The 21,862-nt window shown below is 36.4% G+C and overlaps 1 protein-coding gene across 1 annotated transcript in view; it reads right to left on the bottom strand.

Annotated features, from left to right (window-relative positions):
- ADGB (androglobin) overlaps window positions 1-21,862 on the bottom strand; it is a 243,507-nt gene that overhangs the window by 104,167 nt on the left and 117,478 nt on the right. The window contains exons 14-17 of the mRNA XM_026447399.1: window positions 7,784-7,817; window positions 6,452-6,638; window positions 5,903-5,966; window positions 1,235-1,337 (exon numbers count right to left, since the gene is read on the bottom strand). Coding sequence (XP_026303184.1) covers window positions 1,235-1,337; window positions 5,903-5,966; window positions 6,452-6,638; window positions 7,784-7,817 — 388 coding nt within the window. The remainder of the gene's footprint in view (window positions 1-1,234; window positions 1,338-5,902; window positions 5,967-6,451; window positions 6,639-7,783; window positions 7,818-21,862) is intronic.

The raw sequence follows: 21,862 nt of genomic DNA, 5'->3' as shown, positions 1-21,862 counted from the left end.
CATGAGTAAGAGTAAGAGTAGGTGTTGAATATTTGAAGAGAGAGAGCATGTTTGAGGGTTTGCAATAGTCATCTACAGAAATAAATAAGAGTGGGAAAATAAATGAACGAAAGAAATACTGGCAGTGCTTAAGGCCTTGTTGAGATTTGTGCTCCTCAAATTTAAGCAGGGCTAGCCAGTATGTTTGTTTTTCTCCCCTCCGATCACATTCAGCTGCTGTCTTGAAACTGTGAGTTGGATATAGCATCAAGTTTAACCAATAGTGAAGATTTTCCAGGAAAATTAGATGAGGGGGTAAAAAGAGCAAATGTGTCAAGGGTATCTCTGTGACGGACAGAAAAAAAAGTGGCAGGGTAGAGAGTAATGAAAGTCCCGGTATTTCCAAAATTGTAGGAGTGAGAGTTCTGTAGAGTGAACCAGAGAGTCAAGCAGTGAGGGGGGAAGTCGGGTGCTTGAAATTGAGATGATTCAGATGATGCACCAAAAAAAAAAAAAAAAGAAAAAAAAGGTAACCTTAAAGTCTACAGGGTACCATGAAGGTAGGAGAGCAAGGTGGGATAGAGGAAAAGATTGTTGGAACGTCAAATCGAAAACAAATAGTTTGTTTATAAGAACCATGACATTTGCAGGTAAACAACGACAGCAACAACAGATTGACTAAGTACACCAAAAAGGTGAACAGATTAGTAGAACCAGAAGAGGTGCGGGTGGCAGGAGTGAGCATAACCCCTGGTGTCTGCAGAGTGAGAGCATCAGAGGAGGTGGTGTAGGTGGTCCAGTGGGACTGTGGAGAAACTCTGGAAAGGGAGGAAGTTCCTTAATCCATGGTTTTCTAAAAATCATTTTTAATTAAAAAAAAAAAAATTTTGAGACAGAGTTTCGCTCTTGTTGCCCAGGTTGGAGTGCAATAGCACGATCTCAGCTCACTGCAACCTCTGCCTCCCGGGTTCAAGCGATTCTCCTGCCTCAGCCTCCTGAGTAGCTGTGATTACAGGCGCCTGCCATCACACCCTGCTAAGTTTTGTTATTTTTAGTAGAGACGGGGTTTCACCATGCTGGCCAGGCTGGCCTAGAACTCCTGACTTCAGGTGATCAACCCGCCTCAGCCTCTCAAAGTGCTGGGATTACAGGTGTGAGCCACCACACCTGGCCTCTAAAAATCTTATTATTGCATGTTCCCTAGCCTGAACATGATCTGGGCTTTAAGGCTATCATTTTCTCAGAGTCCTCTTACCTCCATACTCCCCCCAGCGTACCAATGCAGAAAAGCAAACCAGTAGTTCAATAGGTTTTAGACTATCTACAAATAGATAGTAGGACACTCGTTCTTCTGAAAACTGCAAGAAATTAGAGCAGTTGTCATACTTAATATCAGTTGATCAGTGCTATTATTTTCACTTTTAATGAAAACAAAGTATAACATCTAAGATTTACAGGAAACTTGGTGTCAAAATAAACACTTTATGAATCTAATTATATGAAGAAAATTATACTGGGTGAATGTTGGCAACCATCTGTGGAAATTGCAGCGCTGTGTTAGACTAGCTGCCAAATCAGAGAGAGGCAGAGCTCTCCTCTATGAGGAAAGAAAAGGGATACGCTTGTTCCAGAAATAAGAAAGAGAAGAGACTGAGCCCAGGGCAGAGTAGTACTCAAGCATGGGTCTTTGATGGGCAGGAAGGCCACAGAGTAAGTAACTGTGGCAGATAATGGGAATGGCCAATTGGATGTCTTAAGTTATTTTACAGGGTGGTGCATGAAATAAGCTCTCTCTTCCTTCTTTCCACAGGAGCTTCAGATACACACCTGCCGTGGTTTGGCTCTGTGTTTCCACCCAAATCTCATGTCGGATTGTAATCCCCACATGTTGAAGGAGGGGCTTGGTGGGAAGTGATTGAATCAAGGGAGCAGACTTATCCCTTGCTTTTCTAGAGATGGAGTTCTCAGGAGATGTGGTTGTTTGAAAGCATGTGGCACTTCCCCCTTTGCTGTCTCTCTCTCTCCCTCCTGTTCTGCCATGGTAAGACATGTTTGCTTCCCCATCGCCTTCCACCATGACTGTAAATTTCCTGAGGCCTCCCAGCCATGCTTTCTGTACAGCCTGTGGAACTGTGAGGCAATTAAATCTCTTTTCTACATAAATTACCCAGTCTCAGATAGTTCTTTACAACAGTATGAGAACGGAGTAACTCAATACCCACTGCTTGCTGACACAGTGGGCTGTGGGTTTTTGTTTTGGAGATGGAATAAAGTGCTTAGCAAAATCAAAACTTCCCTTAAGAGATAGTTACATAAAGGTTACATGTATATAATTTCAGTTCATTCTATGTGAGTACTATCAATGTATCTAATTATACATTGATAGTACTCAATAATACTTAATAATTAATATAATTATTTAATACATTAATGTATCTAATTACACAGAAAGGGTAAGCTATTTACCAAAGGTCGCAGAGTCTGTAGTAGCAAAGATGCGAGAAAGAAGTAGGTTTAGCCATCTGCCTGACTCTAAGGCTGGTACTCTTTTCTAATACATTATTATTGCCTTTCAAGTTCTCAGTGCTTCAACATAATTGTGAGGGATGACACATGCTAAATGTATTCAGTTAACTTAATTGAAATATACTATACTTTAAAAGTTTTTCATATTCTACCACAGTATTTAAAAAACAGTTAATATATGAAAGACAAATAAGTAGCAATGCTATGAAAAAGGAAGCCTTGTTATTTAATCAAGTATAACAAAGAGTGCTAGAAATGCTTGATACAATGTAATCACGACTTAAATGATTACTCCTCTCCGTATTTTCCATTTGTTTTCATTTGGCACTTTATTTTATTTGTTTCCTGTCAGCTGTGACATGTTGATGATATAGAGTGTTGCTTCAAATATACACTATCTGAAAATATGAAAGACCCTTGGACTTGTGAGCCTGGCATGCATGCCTGAGGAGGAGTTTCTGCCCAGAGCTCATTTTCTGTCATTTTCAAGGGCCTGAGAATTGAGCGGTGGGGTGTTCCTAAAGGCCACACAGGGGCCTCTGCCCTGGTGTCAGCTCATGGCACCTTTGAAATGACCCTGCTCTAACTTCTCACTGAACACCAAGGGAACATCTGTGGATTGTGCTGAGGACAGGCTTCGGGCTCTGTGTCCCCAGCTCAGCAGGCCACTAAGGTCTGGAGTGTCTGGCCTCAGACCACAGCTGATCCTTCCTTTCGGGCCATACTAAATGCCAATAAGATTATATTCCAATGCCTTCCAAGAAAGTTATTTTTTCACACCATTAATTTTTTAAAAAATTCAGGGAAATAAAAAGGAATGTCATAATTTTATTTCACCAAGCTGAGACATTTAAAAGAGAAAAAAAATTCTGTGCTTATCATCACCTCATAAGAATAAGATCAGAATAAAGAACAGTTGGCCAGTTTACCACATACTTTTAAATTAGGATGGTTATGTGTACCAAAAGCTACTATGCAACTGTCTTTAGTAAATGACAGCCAACATTTATTATCACTTACCAATAGGCATTCTTCTATGTGTTTTACATGTATTATTTCACATTTGATCTGCTTCATTTTCTTTAGATGTAAAATGATGGTAATAATATATTTTTTATTGTTATTATACTTTAAGTTCTAGGGTACATGTGCACAAAGTGCAGGTTTGTTGCCTATGTATACATGTGCCATGTTGGTGTGCCGCACCCATTAACTCATCATTTACATTAGGTATATCTCCTAATGCTATCCCTCCCCCTTACCCCCTCCCCACAATAGGACTCAGTGTGTGATGCTCCCCTTCCTGTGTCCAAGTGATCTCATTGTTCAATTCCCACCTATGAGTGAGAACATGCAGTATTTGGTTTTCTGTTCTTGCAATAGTTTGCTGAGAATGATGGTTTCCAGCTGCATCCATGTCCTTACAAAGGACACGAACTCATCCTTTTTTTATGGCTGCATAGTATTCCATGGTGTATATGTGCCACATTTTCTTAATCCAGTCTGTCACTGATGGACATTTGGGTTGATTCCAAGTCTTTGCTATTGTGAATAGTGCTGCAATAAACATACGTGTGCATGTGCCTTTATAGCAGCATGACTTATAATCCTTTGGGTATATCCCCAGTAATGGGATGGCTGGGTCAAATGGTATTTCTAGTTCTAGATCCTTGAGGAATCGCCACACTGTTTTCCACAATGGTTGAACTAGTTTACAGGCCCACCAACAGTGTAAAAGTGTTCCTGTTTCTCCACATCCTCTCCAGCATCTGTTATTTCCTGACTTTTAAATGATTGCCATTCTAATTGGTGTGAGATGGTATCTCATTGTGGTTTTGATTTGCATTTCTCTGATGGCGAGTGATGATGAGCATTTCATGAATAATATCTCTTTCACAGGGTTTGCTATGAGGAGTAAATGCAATAAAGAACCTAAGGGCCTACAACATCTGTAAACCATTGTCATTTCAACATTGGCAATAGGTTAAATATGGAAATATGCCTAAATTTAAACTGTAGACTGTACATTATGCTGATATCATACTCTGGGTTCAACTATTCCCAATTAATTGTTGTGTTATCTCTATAAAGTCAAAGTATTCCTCTAGGTGTTTTCACATACTCTAGGACTAGGTGAAGGATTTCTTTCCCCCAGTCACTATTCTTATTTTCAGAGTAGGGAGCCAGCAACAGAGCAGCTCTTGAGGTCTGATCAAAAGGTTTCTCTGCCCATTTTCATCTGTTACAAGTGCAATGGAAAAGTTTCAAGGACTCCTTACTTCCCCCACCTCTGTGTACTGCTCATGGAGGTGTGGGATTATTATTAGGCGCTTGGGTGGCCTTGTCCTGTGACAGGACAATATGTAAATGTTAGTACAGTTTAGTTTCCCAGAATATGTGCCATAGTTTTTCTTAAAATTCTGCTCAATATGTGGTTTGTTAATTACCTTAATTGACAATTTTTAAATTCAGTTCCTACCTCATGGCAGGAATGCTCTTATAAGTGGTAAACAAAAGGATACAGCCCTTCTAATCATGCTAACAGTAAGTAGGGGGAAGACGGGCACAGAGAAGCAATCAGAAAGTTGGGAGGGTGGGAGGCAAATGCCAGGGGAACATAGAGCATACAGAGGTCATGAAGCTGAGCCTCTTTTTTTTTTTTGAGATGGAGTCTCACTCTGTTGCCCAGGCTAGAGTGCAGTGGTGCAATGTCAGCTCACTGCAACCTCCGCCTGCCAGGTTCAAGCAATTCTCCTGCCTCAGTCTCCTGAGTAGCTGGGATTACAGGCACATGCCAACATGCCTGGCTAATTTTTGTATTTTTAGTAGAGATGGGGTTTCACCATGTTGGTCAGGCTGGTGAAGCTGAGCCTCTTAACCAAGACTCCATGGCAAGGGAAGGGAAGCCTCACAGTGTCAAGGGCATCTATGCTATTCTGAAGGATTTCTAGGCATTAGCTGAACAAGAGCAAAGAGGATAGCAGGGATGAAAGGGTAGAAACTCCAGGCAGAGGGATAATACGGGGGAAAAAATGCAGGCATAATGGTGGAGTGTCCTTATGTTTTAGGAAGCATAAATACTAATTGAAACCAAATCTAGTGAATTCATTTGTGCATGTCCTTCATTTTTTCATAAATCAAATTTTTCTTAATGTGTATTTGTGTAATAATTCAGGCCAGGATTCAACATAGTCAGATGGATCACATTTGTGGTTATGAGCTAGTGGAATTTTCCTCATTGTTTGGATAAGGGTTAGTGGGAGACTCTAAAAAATAATTTTTAAAAATATAATTATGTTACAAGTTTAGAAATGTTTTGAGAAATTTGAAGATGTTTCCCACTGGTGTGATTCTACCAAAAATTTAAAGAGAATAGAAAAGATTCTAATATATTTACCTTAAATTCTGATTTTTGAAAGTTAAGGCAATATGAACTTGACTTGTGGAAAATATATATATTTCTGAAAAAAAGACATTTTTAACAGGTTATTGTCATTATAGGTTAATACTACATGTTAAGTTTAAAGATTAATACTACATGTTAAGTTTCTTATAATCAAATAATTGTAGGAAGAAAGTTAAAAAATAACAACAGTATTGGGTCAGTTGCCCTAAAGGGACAAGAATGATTCCTGTGAATAAAATTTCTTCATTTTAATTAAGAAACAAGCCTTTGAGGAGAAGTGGGAACTGGCCTAAATTGGTTTGGCTATTAATGTGTTATATGGATAATCAATATACTTATTTTCCCTTTTATAACGTTTATTTGATATTATACCAATACTAGGCTGTTATTGGCTTATTTTGAATGATGCTAAGAATTAAGAGGTTGTATAACCACTATATTAAATATGCAACAATAAATCCTAATGTGACTTTGTATACTAATGCAGCTCAGGGTTTAACCACTACGACATAGTCAGATTGATCCCATTGGGATACTTACTGAAAACAAACACAGAAGTCTTCAAAATCTAACCATATTTCTTTAGAAACACCATTATTTGTCATTGGAAGTTCTTCCTGAGATTTTTCCTGTGTTTCTGTGGTTTGGCTGACTATATCTCTTTCCAAGTTTAATCCATCACTCTGATGGGCATCACCCAATCCAAAGTCGGTTTGTTCCTCTGTGCCTAGAAGACACACATGTCAAACACACCTTATATTGTTAAATAACAAGTTATTGAGATATGTAAAATGATAAAGGGAAAGTTAAATATCAAAGTCTATTTTTGGGAAAATATTTACTGAGATAATCCAGGCTTCATACATTTATGGAGGTCCACACAGAGACATATTTCATATACATAGGAGAATTTAATAATAATTTCTATGCATATTAGAGTGTTCAGAAATTTCAAAATTACTTTGATAAATTTGTTCATAGATTCTTTAGAGATTGTGAACTTACAACAGAAATTAGCTAGATTCTTTACTTAAAATCTGCTATTGATGGACATATTCTTATAGCAGAGGATGGCTTAGACAACAGAAAAGGAAATAAAAACTTGAAAAATCTAGTGCAACAAATGTGTTTCAGTAAGACATCTAATTACTCCCCACAGTCAGTGGTTCAAGAGCCTTATTTTATATTTGCCAAGTAATGTGGCATACTATTCTTTTTTCTTTTTCTTTGTTGAGACAGAGTCTTGCTCTATTGCCAGATTGGAGTGTAGTGGCACAATCTCAGCTCACTACAACCTCTGACTCCCTGGTTCAAGCAATTCTCCTGCCTCACCCTCCTGAGTAGCTGAGACTACAGGCACACACCACCATGCCCAGCTAATTTTTATATTTTTAGTAGAGACAGGGTTTCATCATTTTGGCCAGGATGGTCTTGATCTGCCTCTTGATCTGCCCGACTCAGCCTCCCCAAGTGCTGAGATTACAGGCGTGAGCCACCACACCTGGCCGGCATAGCATTCCTGTAGACTTCTGGATCCAAAATTATGTATATAATTTTGAATTCAAGTCTTTTATTTAGAAACTAAGAAATTTGCAATGGTTTCAGTGTTTTGATCTCAGGGTGCAGCATTAAAACAGATAAACTTTATTCATGGGACTTTAATCAGATCTTCTTTTATTTTTATTTTTAGCTTCAATTTAACAATTGAAATTATCTCTTTTTTTAAAGCCCAGAGCAGACTAGGCTCAGCAAATCAAAGGAGACACTGAAGAAAGGCTGCTGAGAGCCAGAAGTGAAGCTGTGAAGAAGCAGAGATGCCCCTCTGTATCTTGATATACATTGAAAAAAGTCACAGGAAAATTATTAATTTACCTTTTCCAAGTATAACTGGTGAAGCAGCATTTCCCTATGAATTAAAATAAACACATTTTGAAACCATTTTGAATTCAACAAAACATTACAGCTATCCAAAGCACCAAAGTTACTATAAGAGCTAATATAGTTTCTTAAACCTTGAAGAAATAGGTTTTTGTGAAAATTTGCTAAAACCTACCAACAAAAAATTTGTTTTTAACTTTAAGTGTCAAAGGACATGAATTGAATTAAATAATTGACTGAGTAGTTAAGTTTGTCACATTAAGACACAGCATATGTTAATTTATTAAATGACTGAATCCTGTAACAAGAGTTAAATTAAAACAGTAATATCCCTAAGTAGACATATTACTTGGCACAAGGTACCAGCCATTAATATAGAGAAATTAGTAAGATTATGACTGGCAAGTAATGTACAGAACCTAAAAATGCTGATTTCAATTATAAAAATGACTCCTGAAAGTTTTAACAAGGAATTTAAATTGAATTCATGTGTATATAAATTTTGTTTTAATTATTTAATATCAAATAATTGTGTTCTGGAACACAATTAAAAATAAATGTAAAAAGTAAAATGGCAAAAACTCATACAGGCTAATTACAGGTAAAGTCAATAATTTTTTTTTATTAGTAAAGTGGATGGAAGAGATAGCAAAGTAGTGACAGGTAAATGCTAACTGCAAAGCAAAGCCTAGCCATGCCTTAGGACCTCAGAAGCAATGAGTAGTTTAGTAGGTATCTCAGGAGGAAAGAATGAGATATGGGCTGAAAACATGGACATGGGTTGAATGTCAATACAAGGAACTCCACTTCTTCTTCCTAATCTTTCTGGTTCAGCATCCAATCTTCTGCCTAAACAGCACACTTGAAATTGTTCCCAGTGGAGAAATTAAATGAGAAATCTCTTAATCTGAATTCACAGATACTCTGGAAGTAGAAGAGTCTACTGTACAGAGGAATTAAGTGAAAGTTCACAAGCTAAGTGCTGAGACTGTCAGCTTCCTTGTGCTTGGCCTTCATGGATGGACAAGTATATACCATTCCCTGTGATCAACCTTAGAGGACCGTTAACTGGAGAAACTCACCAGAGTCAGGGAAGAAAGCTCAAGCTGCAAGATACACTTTGGCAGCCAGCCCTACCTCCATATAAAACTCATTCATCCTCAGTTATCTTAAGTTGGAGCCAACAGTTGATAAGCTCTGGCCATGCCATTGAGTTGCTTCTAATCAGCAACTATTTGGTGCCTTAAATTTCTTAAATATATATGTATAACAAAGTATTGGCAAACAATTGAGGACAGATTCTTATATGAAAGAAAGAAGCTAACAATTGTGGGTGGCAAGATTCACAGAAAACAGAAACAATATTACGTGGAGCAATTTTTAAAAGATTAGTAATAGTAGAAAAATAAGAGGATACTCATCTATCAAATAATGAACTTCTACAAAAAATAAAAAATGAGAGAGCTCTTAGAAACTAAAAATAGAATAAGTGGAATAAACAATACAAGCTTTAGGCACTGAAGCTGATACAGACAAACTACGAAACTCGTAGAAGAAAACATAGAAGGAAGCTTCATGACACTGGATTTGACAACACAAATAAAAAATAGGTAAGTTGAACATCAAAATAACAAAAGAAAACTTCTGTACACTGAAGGACACAATCAACAGACTCAGACTGCAACTTACAAATTGGGAGACAATATTTGCAAATTATATATCTGATAAGATGAATATATAAGAATACACATAGAATTTCTAAAAAGAACAAAAACAAAATAACCCAAACAATGCAATTAAAAAATGGGCAAAGAATTTGAATAGACTCTTCTAAGAAGACATACAAATGGCCAAGAGCACATGAAAAGATTTTCAATATCATGAATCATTAGAGAAATACAAACCAAAATTACAATGAGACACCATTTCATGCCCATTAAGGTGGCTACCATAAACAATTCACACAGAGAATAATAAATGTTGGTAAGGATGTAGAAAAATTTGAGAGGCACTGTTGAGAATGTGACATGGTGTGGTCACTATGGAAAACAGTGTGGTGGTTCCTCAAACGATTACCATATCCAGCAATTCTACTCTTAGATGTATTCCCAAAAAGCACTGAAAGCAGTCTCAAGGAGATAGGTGTATGCCCAAATTCACAGTAGCATTACTCACGATATCTAAAAGGTTGATGCAACCCGATATCAATTGAGGAATGACTGGATAAACAGAATGTGACATACACATACAACGGAATATCATTTAGTCGTAAACAGGGTAGAAATCTTGCCACATGTACAAACATAGGTGAAGCCTGAGAACATTAACATTATGCCCAATGAAATAAGTCAATCACAAAAACAGGAATACTTTATTATTCCACTTATGTGAAGTACCTGGAATAGTCAAAGTTATAGGAACAGAAAGTGGAATGGTGGGTTTCATGAGCTGTGGGGAGGGGACAATCAGAAGCTTTTAAACGCAGGTAGAGTTTTACTTTTGCACGATGAAAAGAATTCTGGAGATTGGTCGTACAACAGTGAAAACGTATTCAATACTACTGAACTGCACACTTAAAGATGGTTAAGATGGCAAATGTTATGTTGTGTCTATTTTACTAAAACTAAACAGTTTTAAAATATTTAAAATAAATAAGAATACATATATTTAAATAAATGAGAAAAAAATCAAGTACATTAGAGAGTAAATTGGGAGAAAGGTAGTGTAATAGAAGATCCACAAAGCAGAGAAAAATGAGGAGAGAAAATGATCGAGGAAAAATCAGGAAACAACAGGTGCTGGAGAGGATGTGGAGAAATAGGAACACTTTTACACTGTTGGTGGGATTGTAAACTAGTTCAACCATTATGGAAAACAGTATGGCAATTCCTCAAGGATCTAGAACTAGATGTACCATATGACCCAGCCATCCCACTATTGGGTATATACCCAAAGGATTATAAATTATTCTACTACAAAGACACATGCACACGTATGTTTATTGCGGCACTATTCACAATAGCAAAGACTTGGAATCAACCCAAATGTCCATCAGTGACAGACTGGATTAAGAAAATGTGGCACATATACACCATGGAATACTATGCAGCCATAAAAAAGGATGAGTTTGCGTCCTTTGTAAGGACATGGATGCAGCTGGAAACCATCATTCTTAGCAAACTATCACAAGAAGAGAAAACCAAACACTGCATGTTCTCACTCATAGGTGGGAACTGAACAATGAGTTCACTTGGACTCGGGAAGGGGAATATCACACACTGGGGCCTATCATGGGGAGGGGGGAGGGGGAAGGGATTGCATTCGGAGTTATACCTGATATAAATGATGAATTGATGGGTGCTGACGAGTTGATGGGGGCAGCACACCAACATGGCACAAGTATACATATGTAACAAACCTGCACGTTATGCACATGTACCAAGTATAATAAAAAAAAAAAAAAAAAAAAAATTCTCCAGAACCGAAGAATTTGACTTCAGGTTGAGGGGTTTCATGGAGTATGCAGAATAATTCAGGTTAAAAAAAAAAAAAAAAAAAAAAAAAGACCTGGGGCTAGGCATGGTGGCTCACGCCTCTCAGGACTTTGGGAGGCCAAGGTGGGTGGATCACCTGAGGTCAGGAGTTTAAGACTGGCCTGGCCAACGTGGCCAAACCCCATCTCTACTAAAACTACAAAAAAATTAGCCAGACGTGGTGGTGGGTGCCTATAGTCCCACCTACTTGGGAGGCTGAGACAGGAGAATCACTTGAACCTGGGAGGTGGAGGTTTCAGTGAGCCGAGATCGCGCCACTGCACTCCAGCCTGGGTGACAGAGTGAGACTATGTCTCAAACAAAACAAAACACCCATACCAAGGCCAATGAGTGAAATTTCATTATGCCAAGAATGGAAATAAGGTCCTAAAAGAGTCACATATAAAAGATTAAGAATCAGAATATAAGAATGCCTTTTTTTTGACAGGATCTGGCTCTGTTGCACAAGCTGGAGTTCAGTAGCATGATCTTATTTCCCTCCAGCCTCAAACTCCTGGGCTCAAGTCATCCTGCTGCCTCAGCCTCCCATATAGCTGGGACAACAGTCATGCACCACTATGCCTGGCTAATGTTTGTGGGGTTTTTGTTGTTGTTATTTGTTTGTTTGTTTTTGTAGAGATGGGGTTTCACCATCTTGTGCAGGTTGTCTCAAACTCCTTAGCTAAAGCAAGCCACCTGCCTCAGCTTACCAACATGCTGGGATTACAGGTGTGAGCCACCATACCTAACCCAGAATGTCATCTTTAAATCAAGAGCAATGCTTAAAATTAGAAGACAAGGGATTAAATAAGACCTTTAAAATTTTGAAGAAATGACTTCTAAATTGGAATTTTATATCGTGCCAAAATATAAATTAGGTGGGAGAATGGAATGTAGGCATCTTCAAGCATGCGAGTTCTCATATATTTTACTTCCTGTACATCTTTTCTGAGGAAGTATTGGAAGATATGCTACACTAAAATTAGGGTTTAAACCATGAAAGAAGAGAGACCAAAAATAGGAAATCCATCAGAGAAGAGAGACAAAAGGAAGTCTAAAGGTACCAGGAGCAAAGTTCTCTCAGTTTGCACAGAAGCAAGACAGCAAAAGAGTGCATGGGTGATGTTTCAAAAAAAAAAAAAAAAAGAACTGGCATTTATAAAATATTTGATGTGTTTGACTATGTAGAAAATGATGTATAGAGATATTTTAATATTTGTAGTGTTTGGAAAGACCTACTAATGCTTCTTTTTTTGGGGGGGGGGGGGGCGGGGAGGCGCCCACCACCGCACCCGGCTAATTTTTTGTATTTTTAGTAGAGACGAGGTTTCACTGTGGTCTCGATGTGTTGACCTTCTAATCCACCCACCTTGGCCTCCCAGAGTGCTGGGATTACAGGTGTGAATCACCATGCCCGGCCTAATGCTTCTTGCAGTAAAGTGAGCAAAGGAAGAAGTGCAGTAATTTGCTTGTATAAAACCTTGTGTAAGAAATGTTATAGTATTTGCTTCAGCAGTAATAATCCTTACAAAACAAGAATGTTGATTCAACCAAAGATTATGAAATGACAAAATCTTGAAGACAAGGGAAAGTGTAGATATGGGATAGTAAGTGAGTTCAGGTGTGCTAAATCCTTATCTCCCATGACAGGAAGTCAAGAGATAACGTCTAAATTAACAGATCAAGATACAATAGCATGTAGTCATTCAAGAAATATGTCATGGTGTTTGCTATATGCTAGGCATTTTTACAGGTGCTGAGGGAGAAACAAAATACAATAAAATCAATTTCTCTGCCCTCATGAAGCCTACTATTTAGAATTATGGAGATACATGCCAGAAGAAACAGTTAAATAAAATAAAAGTGCATGACTCTTGAGAAGAAGATTGAAAAATGAGTAGGTATAGAGCATGCTGGCTATTATTTTATGATGATCTTCTTGATAATCTTTACCTCTTTAAAACTAATGCAATCAATAACTTAAATTAAAAAAACTTCAAAAAATGTTGACAGATATTCATTCTCCTCAATCACCTATTAGTCTCTACTTTCTAATTAACACAAATAGATTTGTTGATCTGTATGTGATATGTGCCCTCCAGATATCTTATACCATCACATACACTATCACATTCAACAAATAAAAGCCAAACCAATTAAAGAGCAGTTTTTCAAAGTTTTATTATGATTTGGAACATCAGTTTATGGATACCTTTCACTCCAAGAATCTATTATTATAACTTAGAATTATATTTACAAGCATTATCATATTGTAATGGCTTGAAATTTCATTATAAAGTTTGAAAGTTGCATAATAATTCCTCTAAAAACAATTAATTGCGTATCCATATGGGAAAAAATAAATTTGGATTCATCATTTTATATCACACACAAAAATCAGTTCCAAATTAATTGGATTTTATAAAAGTAAAACTATAACATTGTACGAGATGATTAGAAAAATAGCTTTATGACCTAAGAATAAGGAGAATTTCTTAAATAAGATCTAGAAATCTCAATCATATATAATCATAATATGATTATATATATGCAATATGATTATATATGATTGAGATTTCTAGATCTGGTTTAAGGAACCAGATTTGTATATGAATATATAAATAAATCCAACCACATTAAAAATACAAATAATTTGTTTATACAAAGACACAATATTCAGGAGCTCTTAGCAGTCATAGGGCAGAACAGGACTTTCCTGTATTTGTCCCCTGCAAAAACATCAATTTAAACAATAATCCACATAAGAAAATATCTTCATAAGAGCTAAAGAAACTTGGTGAAAGTTTATAGCAACTGAATGTAGCACAGAAATATAAGACACATTGAAGAGGGTAGGAAGGACAGTATTGCATCACACACATCACTCCCAATCCCAGGCAAAGGGAGATACCCTCTATTTGGGAGAAGAAAAAAAGGAAGTAAGGACTGGAGTTTGCCTTGGAGTTAAACACAGGCTGGACCAGCAAAGCAGTAAAGTAGATCCCTACCAGGCCTAGGATCCAGGCCACCCAGTAGACCCTGGTGGCTGGCTGGCCTCCATAAACTGAGGCCCCAGGCCCAACCTTGAAGAAGCTGGTACTCTAGGTCTATGCAGCATAAGTCTAGCCTCTGTGGACCCAGATTTCAGGCTGGTTTCCAGGGACACATATTCTAGGCCCCGTTTTGCAGACCCAAGTGCCAGGGTTGCCCACCTGCTGATCTAGGCATTAGACCAGACTGCTCAAGGAATACAGTAACAAACCTGCCTGCGGGCAACCTGTCAGAAATCTCTCAATGATCTGACTGGTGAAAGGCTTTCAAAGACAAAGTCAGTCTGCAAAAATTAGAATAATTTACTACTCTTTTAAATTTATAGACAGCAACACACGGTTACAAGCATCAAGAACAATAATGGAAACATGACCCCACCGAAAGAACAAAATAAAACACCAAAAGCCAGCTCTAATGAAATAGAGATTTATAATCTGCCTGACAAAAATGTGAAATGATTGTTTTAAGGAAACTCAGTGAACTTAAAAAATACTAAAACACAATTAAGTGATATCTGGAAAACAATGAACAACTAAGCCAAGAAACTTAACAAAGTGGTTGGAATTATTTTAACAAATTAAACAAATTTTAGAGGTGAAAATTACAATGAACAAAATGAAACAAAAAATGAAAGAGAAGGTCAACAGCAGAATCAATCAAGCAGATAAGCAAAAGAAAGAAACTGTGAAACTGAAGACAGGCTATTGGAAAATATGTACTCAAATGAGGAAAAAAGGAAAGGAATGAAAAAGGACTACATAGTTTATGGGGCAGTATCAAAAGAGCAAATATTTGAGTTCAAAAAAGAGAAGACAGAGACAAAGGAGTAGAAACTTACTTAAAGAAATAATAGCAGAAAACCTCTCAAATCTGGGGAAAGTTATATATATCCAGGTAGAGGAAGGTAGAAGGTCTTCAAAATCAGATTTAATCCAAATAAGACTATACACCAAGACATACTGTAATCAAACTGTCAGTAATCAAAGACAAAGAGAGGATTCTGAAAGTAGCAAGAGAAATGAAGCAAATAAGGAGTTCTAATTTATCAGCAAATTTCTTAGTCGAAACCTCACAGGCTTGGAGAGAATGGGACAATATATTCAAGGTACTGAAGAAAAATAATACCAAACAAGAATACTATACTTTAAAAATATGTCCTTCAAAACTGAAGTGGAGATAAAAACTTTCCCAAACAAACAAAAGCTGAGGGAATTCATCACCACCAGACCTGTTTTACGAGAAATACTAAAGGGAATTCTTCAAGTTGAAAGAAAAGAATGGTAATCAGTAACATTAAAAAAATGAAAGTTTAAAACTCACTGGTAAAAGTAAATACATAGTCAAATTCAGAATACTTTAATACTGTAATGGTGATGTTTAAATCACTTACATCTTTAGTATGAATGTTAAAAGAAAAATTATATTTAAAATAATAATAACTGCAGTAATTTGTCAAGGGATACACAATATAAAAGATTGTAAATTGTTACATCAAAAATATAAACCATAAGAGAGACAGAGTAAAAGTGTAGAGTTTTTGTATGCGATCAAAGTTAAGTTGCTATCAGCTTAGAATATGCTGTTACAACCATAAGATGTTTTATGTAAGCCTCCATAAAGTTACAACCTATAGTAGATACCCAAAATCAAAGCAAACCACTGAAAACATAACCTAATCACAAAGGAAAACAGAAGAGAAGGAACAAAGGATCTACAAAACAACCAGAAAAAAAAAAATAATAATGAAATAACAGTAATAAGTGCTTACCTACCAATAATCACCTTGAATGTAAATGGATTAAATTCTCCAATCAAAAGGAATAGAGTGGCAGAATGTATTTAAAACACAGACTCAACTATATACTGCCTACAGGAGACTTACTTCACCTTTAAAGACACATAAAGACTGAAACTTAAAAGATGGGAAAGGATATTCTGTACAAATGTAAGGCAAAAGAGAGCAGGGATAGCGATATTTATATCAGATAAAATACACAGTAAGCCAAAAATGGTAAAGAAGAGACAAATAAGGTTATTTCATAATGATAAAGGTGTCCATTCCTAACATGATACAATAATTATAAATATTTATGCATCCAACATTAGAGCACCTAACTGTATAAAGCAATATTAATAGATCTAAAGGGGGAGAGAGACTGCAATACAATAATAGTTGGAGTCTTCAATACTCCTCTTTCAGCAAAGGATAGCTCATGCAGACAAAAAAATCAAAAAGAAAACATGAGACTTAAACTACACTTTAGATCAAATGGACCTAATGGATATATACAGCACATTAAATCTAGCAGCAGTGGAATACACATTCTTCTCAAGCTCACAAGGAACATTCTCCAGGATACTCATATGTTAGGCCACAAAACAAGTCTTAACAAATTAAAGAAGATTGAAATAATATAGCTACCTTTTATAACCACAATGGAATGAGTCTAAAAATCAATAACAGGAGGCATTTCAGAAAATTCACAAATACATGGAAACTAAACAATGTGCTTCTGAACAAGATATTAAGAGGGAAATTTTTAGAATGTCTTGAGACAAATGAAAATTGACACAGTAACATATGAAAATTTATAGGATGCAGCAAATGAAGCTCTAATTGGGAAATTTAAAGAAGAATTTCAAATTTAAAACCTAAGGCTACACCTCAGGGAACTAGAAGAAAAGAAAGCAAACTAAACCTAAAATTAGTAGAAGAAAGGAAATAATAAAGCTCAGAGCAGAAATAAACAAGAAAAAAGAAAACTGAGCTGATTTTTGAAAAGATAAACAAAACTGACAAACCTTTTGCTAGACTAATTAAGAAAAAGGAGAGAAGACTCAAACAAAATCAGAAATAAAAAAGGAAGCATTACAAATGATACTGCAAAAATACGAACAATCCTAAGAATCTACTATGTATAATTACATGACAACCAATTGGATAACCTAGAATAAACAAATTTCTAGACATATACAACTTACCAAGACTGAATCATAAAAATATAAAATCTGAGCAGAACAATATGAGCAAGGGGATTACATTAGTAATAAAAACTGTGGCTCACGTCTGTAATCCCAGCACTTTGGGAGGCTGAGGCAGGTAGATGACGAGTTCAAGAGATTGAAACCATCCTGGCCAACATGGTGAAATCCCATCTCTACTAAAAACACAAAAAGTTAGCTGGGTGTGGTGGCATGCACCTGAAGCCCCAACTACTTGGGAGGCTGAGGCAGGAGAATCACTTGGACCCAGGAGGCAGAGGTTGCAGAGACCCCAGACTGCACCACTGCACTACAGCCTGGCAACAGAGCGAGACTCCATCTCAAACAAACAAACAAACAAACAAACAAAACAAAAAACTGAACCCATGTTGGCCAGGTGCAATGCTTATGCCTGTAATTCCAGAACTTTGGGAGGCCAAGCCAGGAGGATTGAAGCAAAGAGTTTGAGACTAGCCTAGGCAACATAGCAAAACCCTATTTGTAATTTTTTTTTTTAAATTAACCAAGTGTGGTGGTGCATGCCTATAGTAACAGCTACTTGGGAGGGTAAAGCAGGAAGATTGCTTGAGCCCAGCAGTTCAAGGCTGCAGCAAGTTATGATCATGCCACTGCACTCCAGCCTTGGCAACAGGGAAAGACCCTATATCTTTAAATAAAAAGTCTGTTATAAAAGAAAAGTCCAAGACCTACGGCTTCACTGCTGAATTCTACCAAATATTTAAACAAGAATTGCTACCATCCTTCTAAAATTCTTCCAAAAAATCTGACAAAGAGGGAATACTTTCAAACTAATTATACAGGGCAAGCATTATCTTGATACCAAAGCCAGACAAGGACACTATAAGAAAATAAATCTTAGGTCAATATCCCTGATGAACATACATGCAAAAATCCTTAATAAAATACTAGTAAACATAATTCAACAGCACATTAAAAAGATCATTTACCATGATTAAGTGGGGTTTTCCCTAGAGATGCAAGGATGGTTTGACATATGCAAATCTACAAATATGATATACCACATTAAAAGAATAAAAGACAAAAACCATGCAATCATGTGAATAGATGTAATAAGAGCATTTAACAAAATTCAACATCCTTTTATGATTTAAAAAACTCTCAACTGACAACTAATATAAAGAATGTACTTAAACACAATAAAGGCCATATATGACAAACTCCTAGCTAACATACTCAACAGTGAAAAGTTGAAAGCTTTACTTCTAAGATCAAGAGTAAGACAAGGAAAATAACCACTTCTATTCAACATATAACCTAAAGTCCTAACTAGAGCAATTAGGCAAAATAAAGAAAAGGCACTCAAATTGTAAAGAAAGAAGCTGAAATTTTCCTCTTTGCAGATAATACAATCTTATATATAGAACCCCTTAAAATCCCATAAAAAATCCTGTTAGATCCATGGTGAAACGCCGTCTCTACTAAAAACACAAAAAATTAGCCAGGCATGGTGGCAAGCACCTGTAGTCCCAGCTACTCAGGAGACTGAGGCCGGAGAATGGCATGAACCCGGAAGGTGGAGCTTGCAGTGAGCTGAGATTGCACCACCGCACTCCAGCCTGGGTGACAGAGCGAGACTCCGTCTCAAAAAAAGAAAAAAAAAAAAAAAAAAAAAAATCATCCTGTTAGATCTAATATATAAACTCAATAAAGTTGCAGGATACAAAATCAACATACAAAAAACAAAAATAGAAATCAGTAAAATAATTCCATTTACAGTAGCTACCAAAACATATTTAGGAATAAATTGAACTAAGAAGGTGAAAACCTATATTCTGAATCCTATAAAATAAAATATTGATGAAATAAAATAAGACTCAAATAAATGGAAAGATGTCCCATGTTCATGAATTGGAAGAATTCATATTGTTAAAATGTCTGCACTAGCCAAAGCAATGTACAGATTCAATGTAATCTATCAACATTCTGATGAGATTTTTCACAGATATATTAAAAACATCCTAAAATCCATGTGAAACCATGAAAGACCCTAAATAGCCAAAGCAAAAGAACAAAGCGGGAGGCATTGCACGAGCTGACTTCAAAATAAATAGACCAGTGGAACAGAGTAGAGAGTCAAAAATAAATTCAAGCTATTATGGTCAAAAAAGATTGACAAGAACACACAATGGAAGAAAGGAGAGTCTCTTCAGTAAATGATGTTAGGATATCCATTTACAAAAAAGGAAAATCACCTCATACCATACACAAAAATTAACTCAAAATGGATTAAGAACTTAATTGTAAGACCTGAATGTATGCTGAATGTATGAAACTACTAGAAGAAAACATAAGGGATAAGCTCCAAGATCTTGGCCTGGGCAACAAGTTTTAATCCCTAAAGCACAGGCAACAATCGCAAACAGACAAAAGGAATTACATCAGACTAAAATGTTTCTTTTTGCATAGCAAAGGAAACAATTACAAGGAGACAATCAATAGAATGGGAGAAAATATTTGTAAATCATACATCTGATAAGAGGTTAATATTCAAAACATATAAGGAACTCAAACAACTTATCAACAAGGAAACAACCCAATTGAAAAATAAGCGAAGAATCTGAATAGGCAATTCTCAGGAGAAGACATACAAATGGACAACATACATGTTGAAAAAAAATGCTCAACATCACTAATCATTGAGGAACATAAATTAAGACCACAATACGCTATCACTTCACACTTGTTAAAATGGCTGTTATTGAGAAGACAAAGGTAAGTGTTAGCAAGAATGTGGAAATAAGGGAAACTTTGTATATTGCTGGTGAGAAGGTAGAATGGTGCAGTCACTGTATAAAACAGTATGGAGGTTGAAAAAAAACCTAAAAATAGGGCAATCATATGATCCAGCAATCCCACTTCTGAGTGTGTATCCAAAGGAAATGAAATCAGTGTGTCAAAAAGCAAAGAGATACCTGCCTTCCCATCTTCATTATAGCGTTATTCACAAAGCCAAAATATGAAATCAAACAAATTGTCCACCCACAGATGAATGAATGAGGAAAATATGGTATATATAAAAATTAGAATGCTATTCAGCTTTTAAAAGAAGGAAACTTTATCATCTGCAATAACTAGGATAAACCTGGAGGACGTTATGTGAAGTTAAATAAGCCAGACACAGAAAAAATAGATACCACATAATCTCACTTACATGTGGAATCTAACACAGTTGAACTCATAGAAGTGGAGAGTAGAATGGTAGTTACCAGGGGCTGGGTGTGGGTGATTGGGAAAATGCTGGTCAAAAGATACAAAGTTTCAGTTAGTAGAGATAAATTCAAGAGATCCAGTTTACAACATGGGGCCTATAGTTAATGTATTCTTGAAAATTGCTAAGACAGAAGATTTTAGTGTTCTCACAACAAAAAATGAGAGGAACGTGAAGTAATACATATATTAATCAGCTCAATTTAGTTATTCAGCTATATATATATTTCAAAACATTATGTTTTACACTATAAATATATAAAATTTTATCAATTAAAAATAAATTTTAAAAAGACATAAATAAGATTGAAAAGATAAACTTAGAACACATGAAATACATAGCTAATAAAGAATAAGTCTCCATATTTCACAAAGAATATCTATGAATTAGTTAAACAGGAACATACAACACGAATGGAAATCAAGCAAAAGACATAAACAGGCATGCACAGTAGCAAAAACAGAAATAGCAGTAAATGTATACAAAGATGTTCAGTCACAATAACAATAAATTCAATGGAAAAGCAAAATGAACTACTTTTTCTTACCAATCTGATTGGCAAAATTTTTATAAAACTTCTACACACTCCTATAAGGAAACATTCGTACAACCTGGGTGTAATCTTATCAATGTATATTTAGCAATAATTATTTTAAAATTCCAATAGAATTTTATTTGTTGACCAAACAATCCCACTACATGTACAAATTCATTCATAGCAGTATTATTTATAATAGCAAAAGAGTAAATTCAACCCAAGATTCCATCTATAGAAATTGATAGAAATAAACTATGATTAATTTACATAATAAAAAATTATGAAGCTTTCAGAATGAAGATGCTCTTTAGGTATAGACTGAAATATCTCCAGCATATATTAAGTATTGTTTTAAGATTATTGAATTTTGAGTGGGAAAAAAAGGAATTTGTGAAATATTGTGTGTGTGTTTCTTTGCATTTACATTAAAAAATCCTCCGCCGGGCGCGGTGGCTCACGCCTGTAACCCCAGCACTTTGGCAGGCCGAGGCGGGTGGATCACGAGATCAGGAGATTGAGACCATCCTGGCTAACACGGTGAAACCCCGTCTCTACTAAAAATACAAAAAAACTAGCTGGGCGCGGTGGCGGAGGCCTGTAGTCCCAGCTACTTGGGAGGCTGAGGCAGGAGAATGGCGTGAACCCGGGGGGCGGAGCTTGCAGTGAGCCTAGATCGCACCACTGACTCCAGCCCGGGAGTCACCACTGAGTCCAGAGCG

This window comes from Piliocolobus tephrosceles, chromosome 5, assembly GCF_002776525.5.
Source record: "Piliocolobus tephrosceles isolate RC106 chromosome 5, ASM277652v3, whole genome shotgun sequence".
NCBI lineage: Eukaryota > Metazoa > Chordata > Mammalia > Primates > Cercopithecidae > Piliocolobus > Piliocolobus tephrosceles.
The sequence above is the reverse complement of the archived record's forward strand: the minus strand, read 5'-3'. Positions and strand labels throughout refer to the sequence as shown.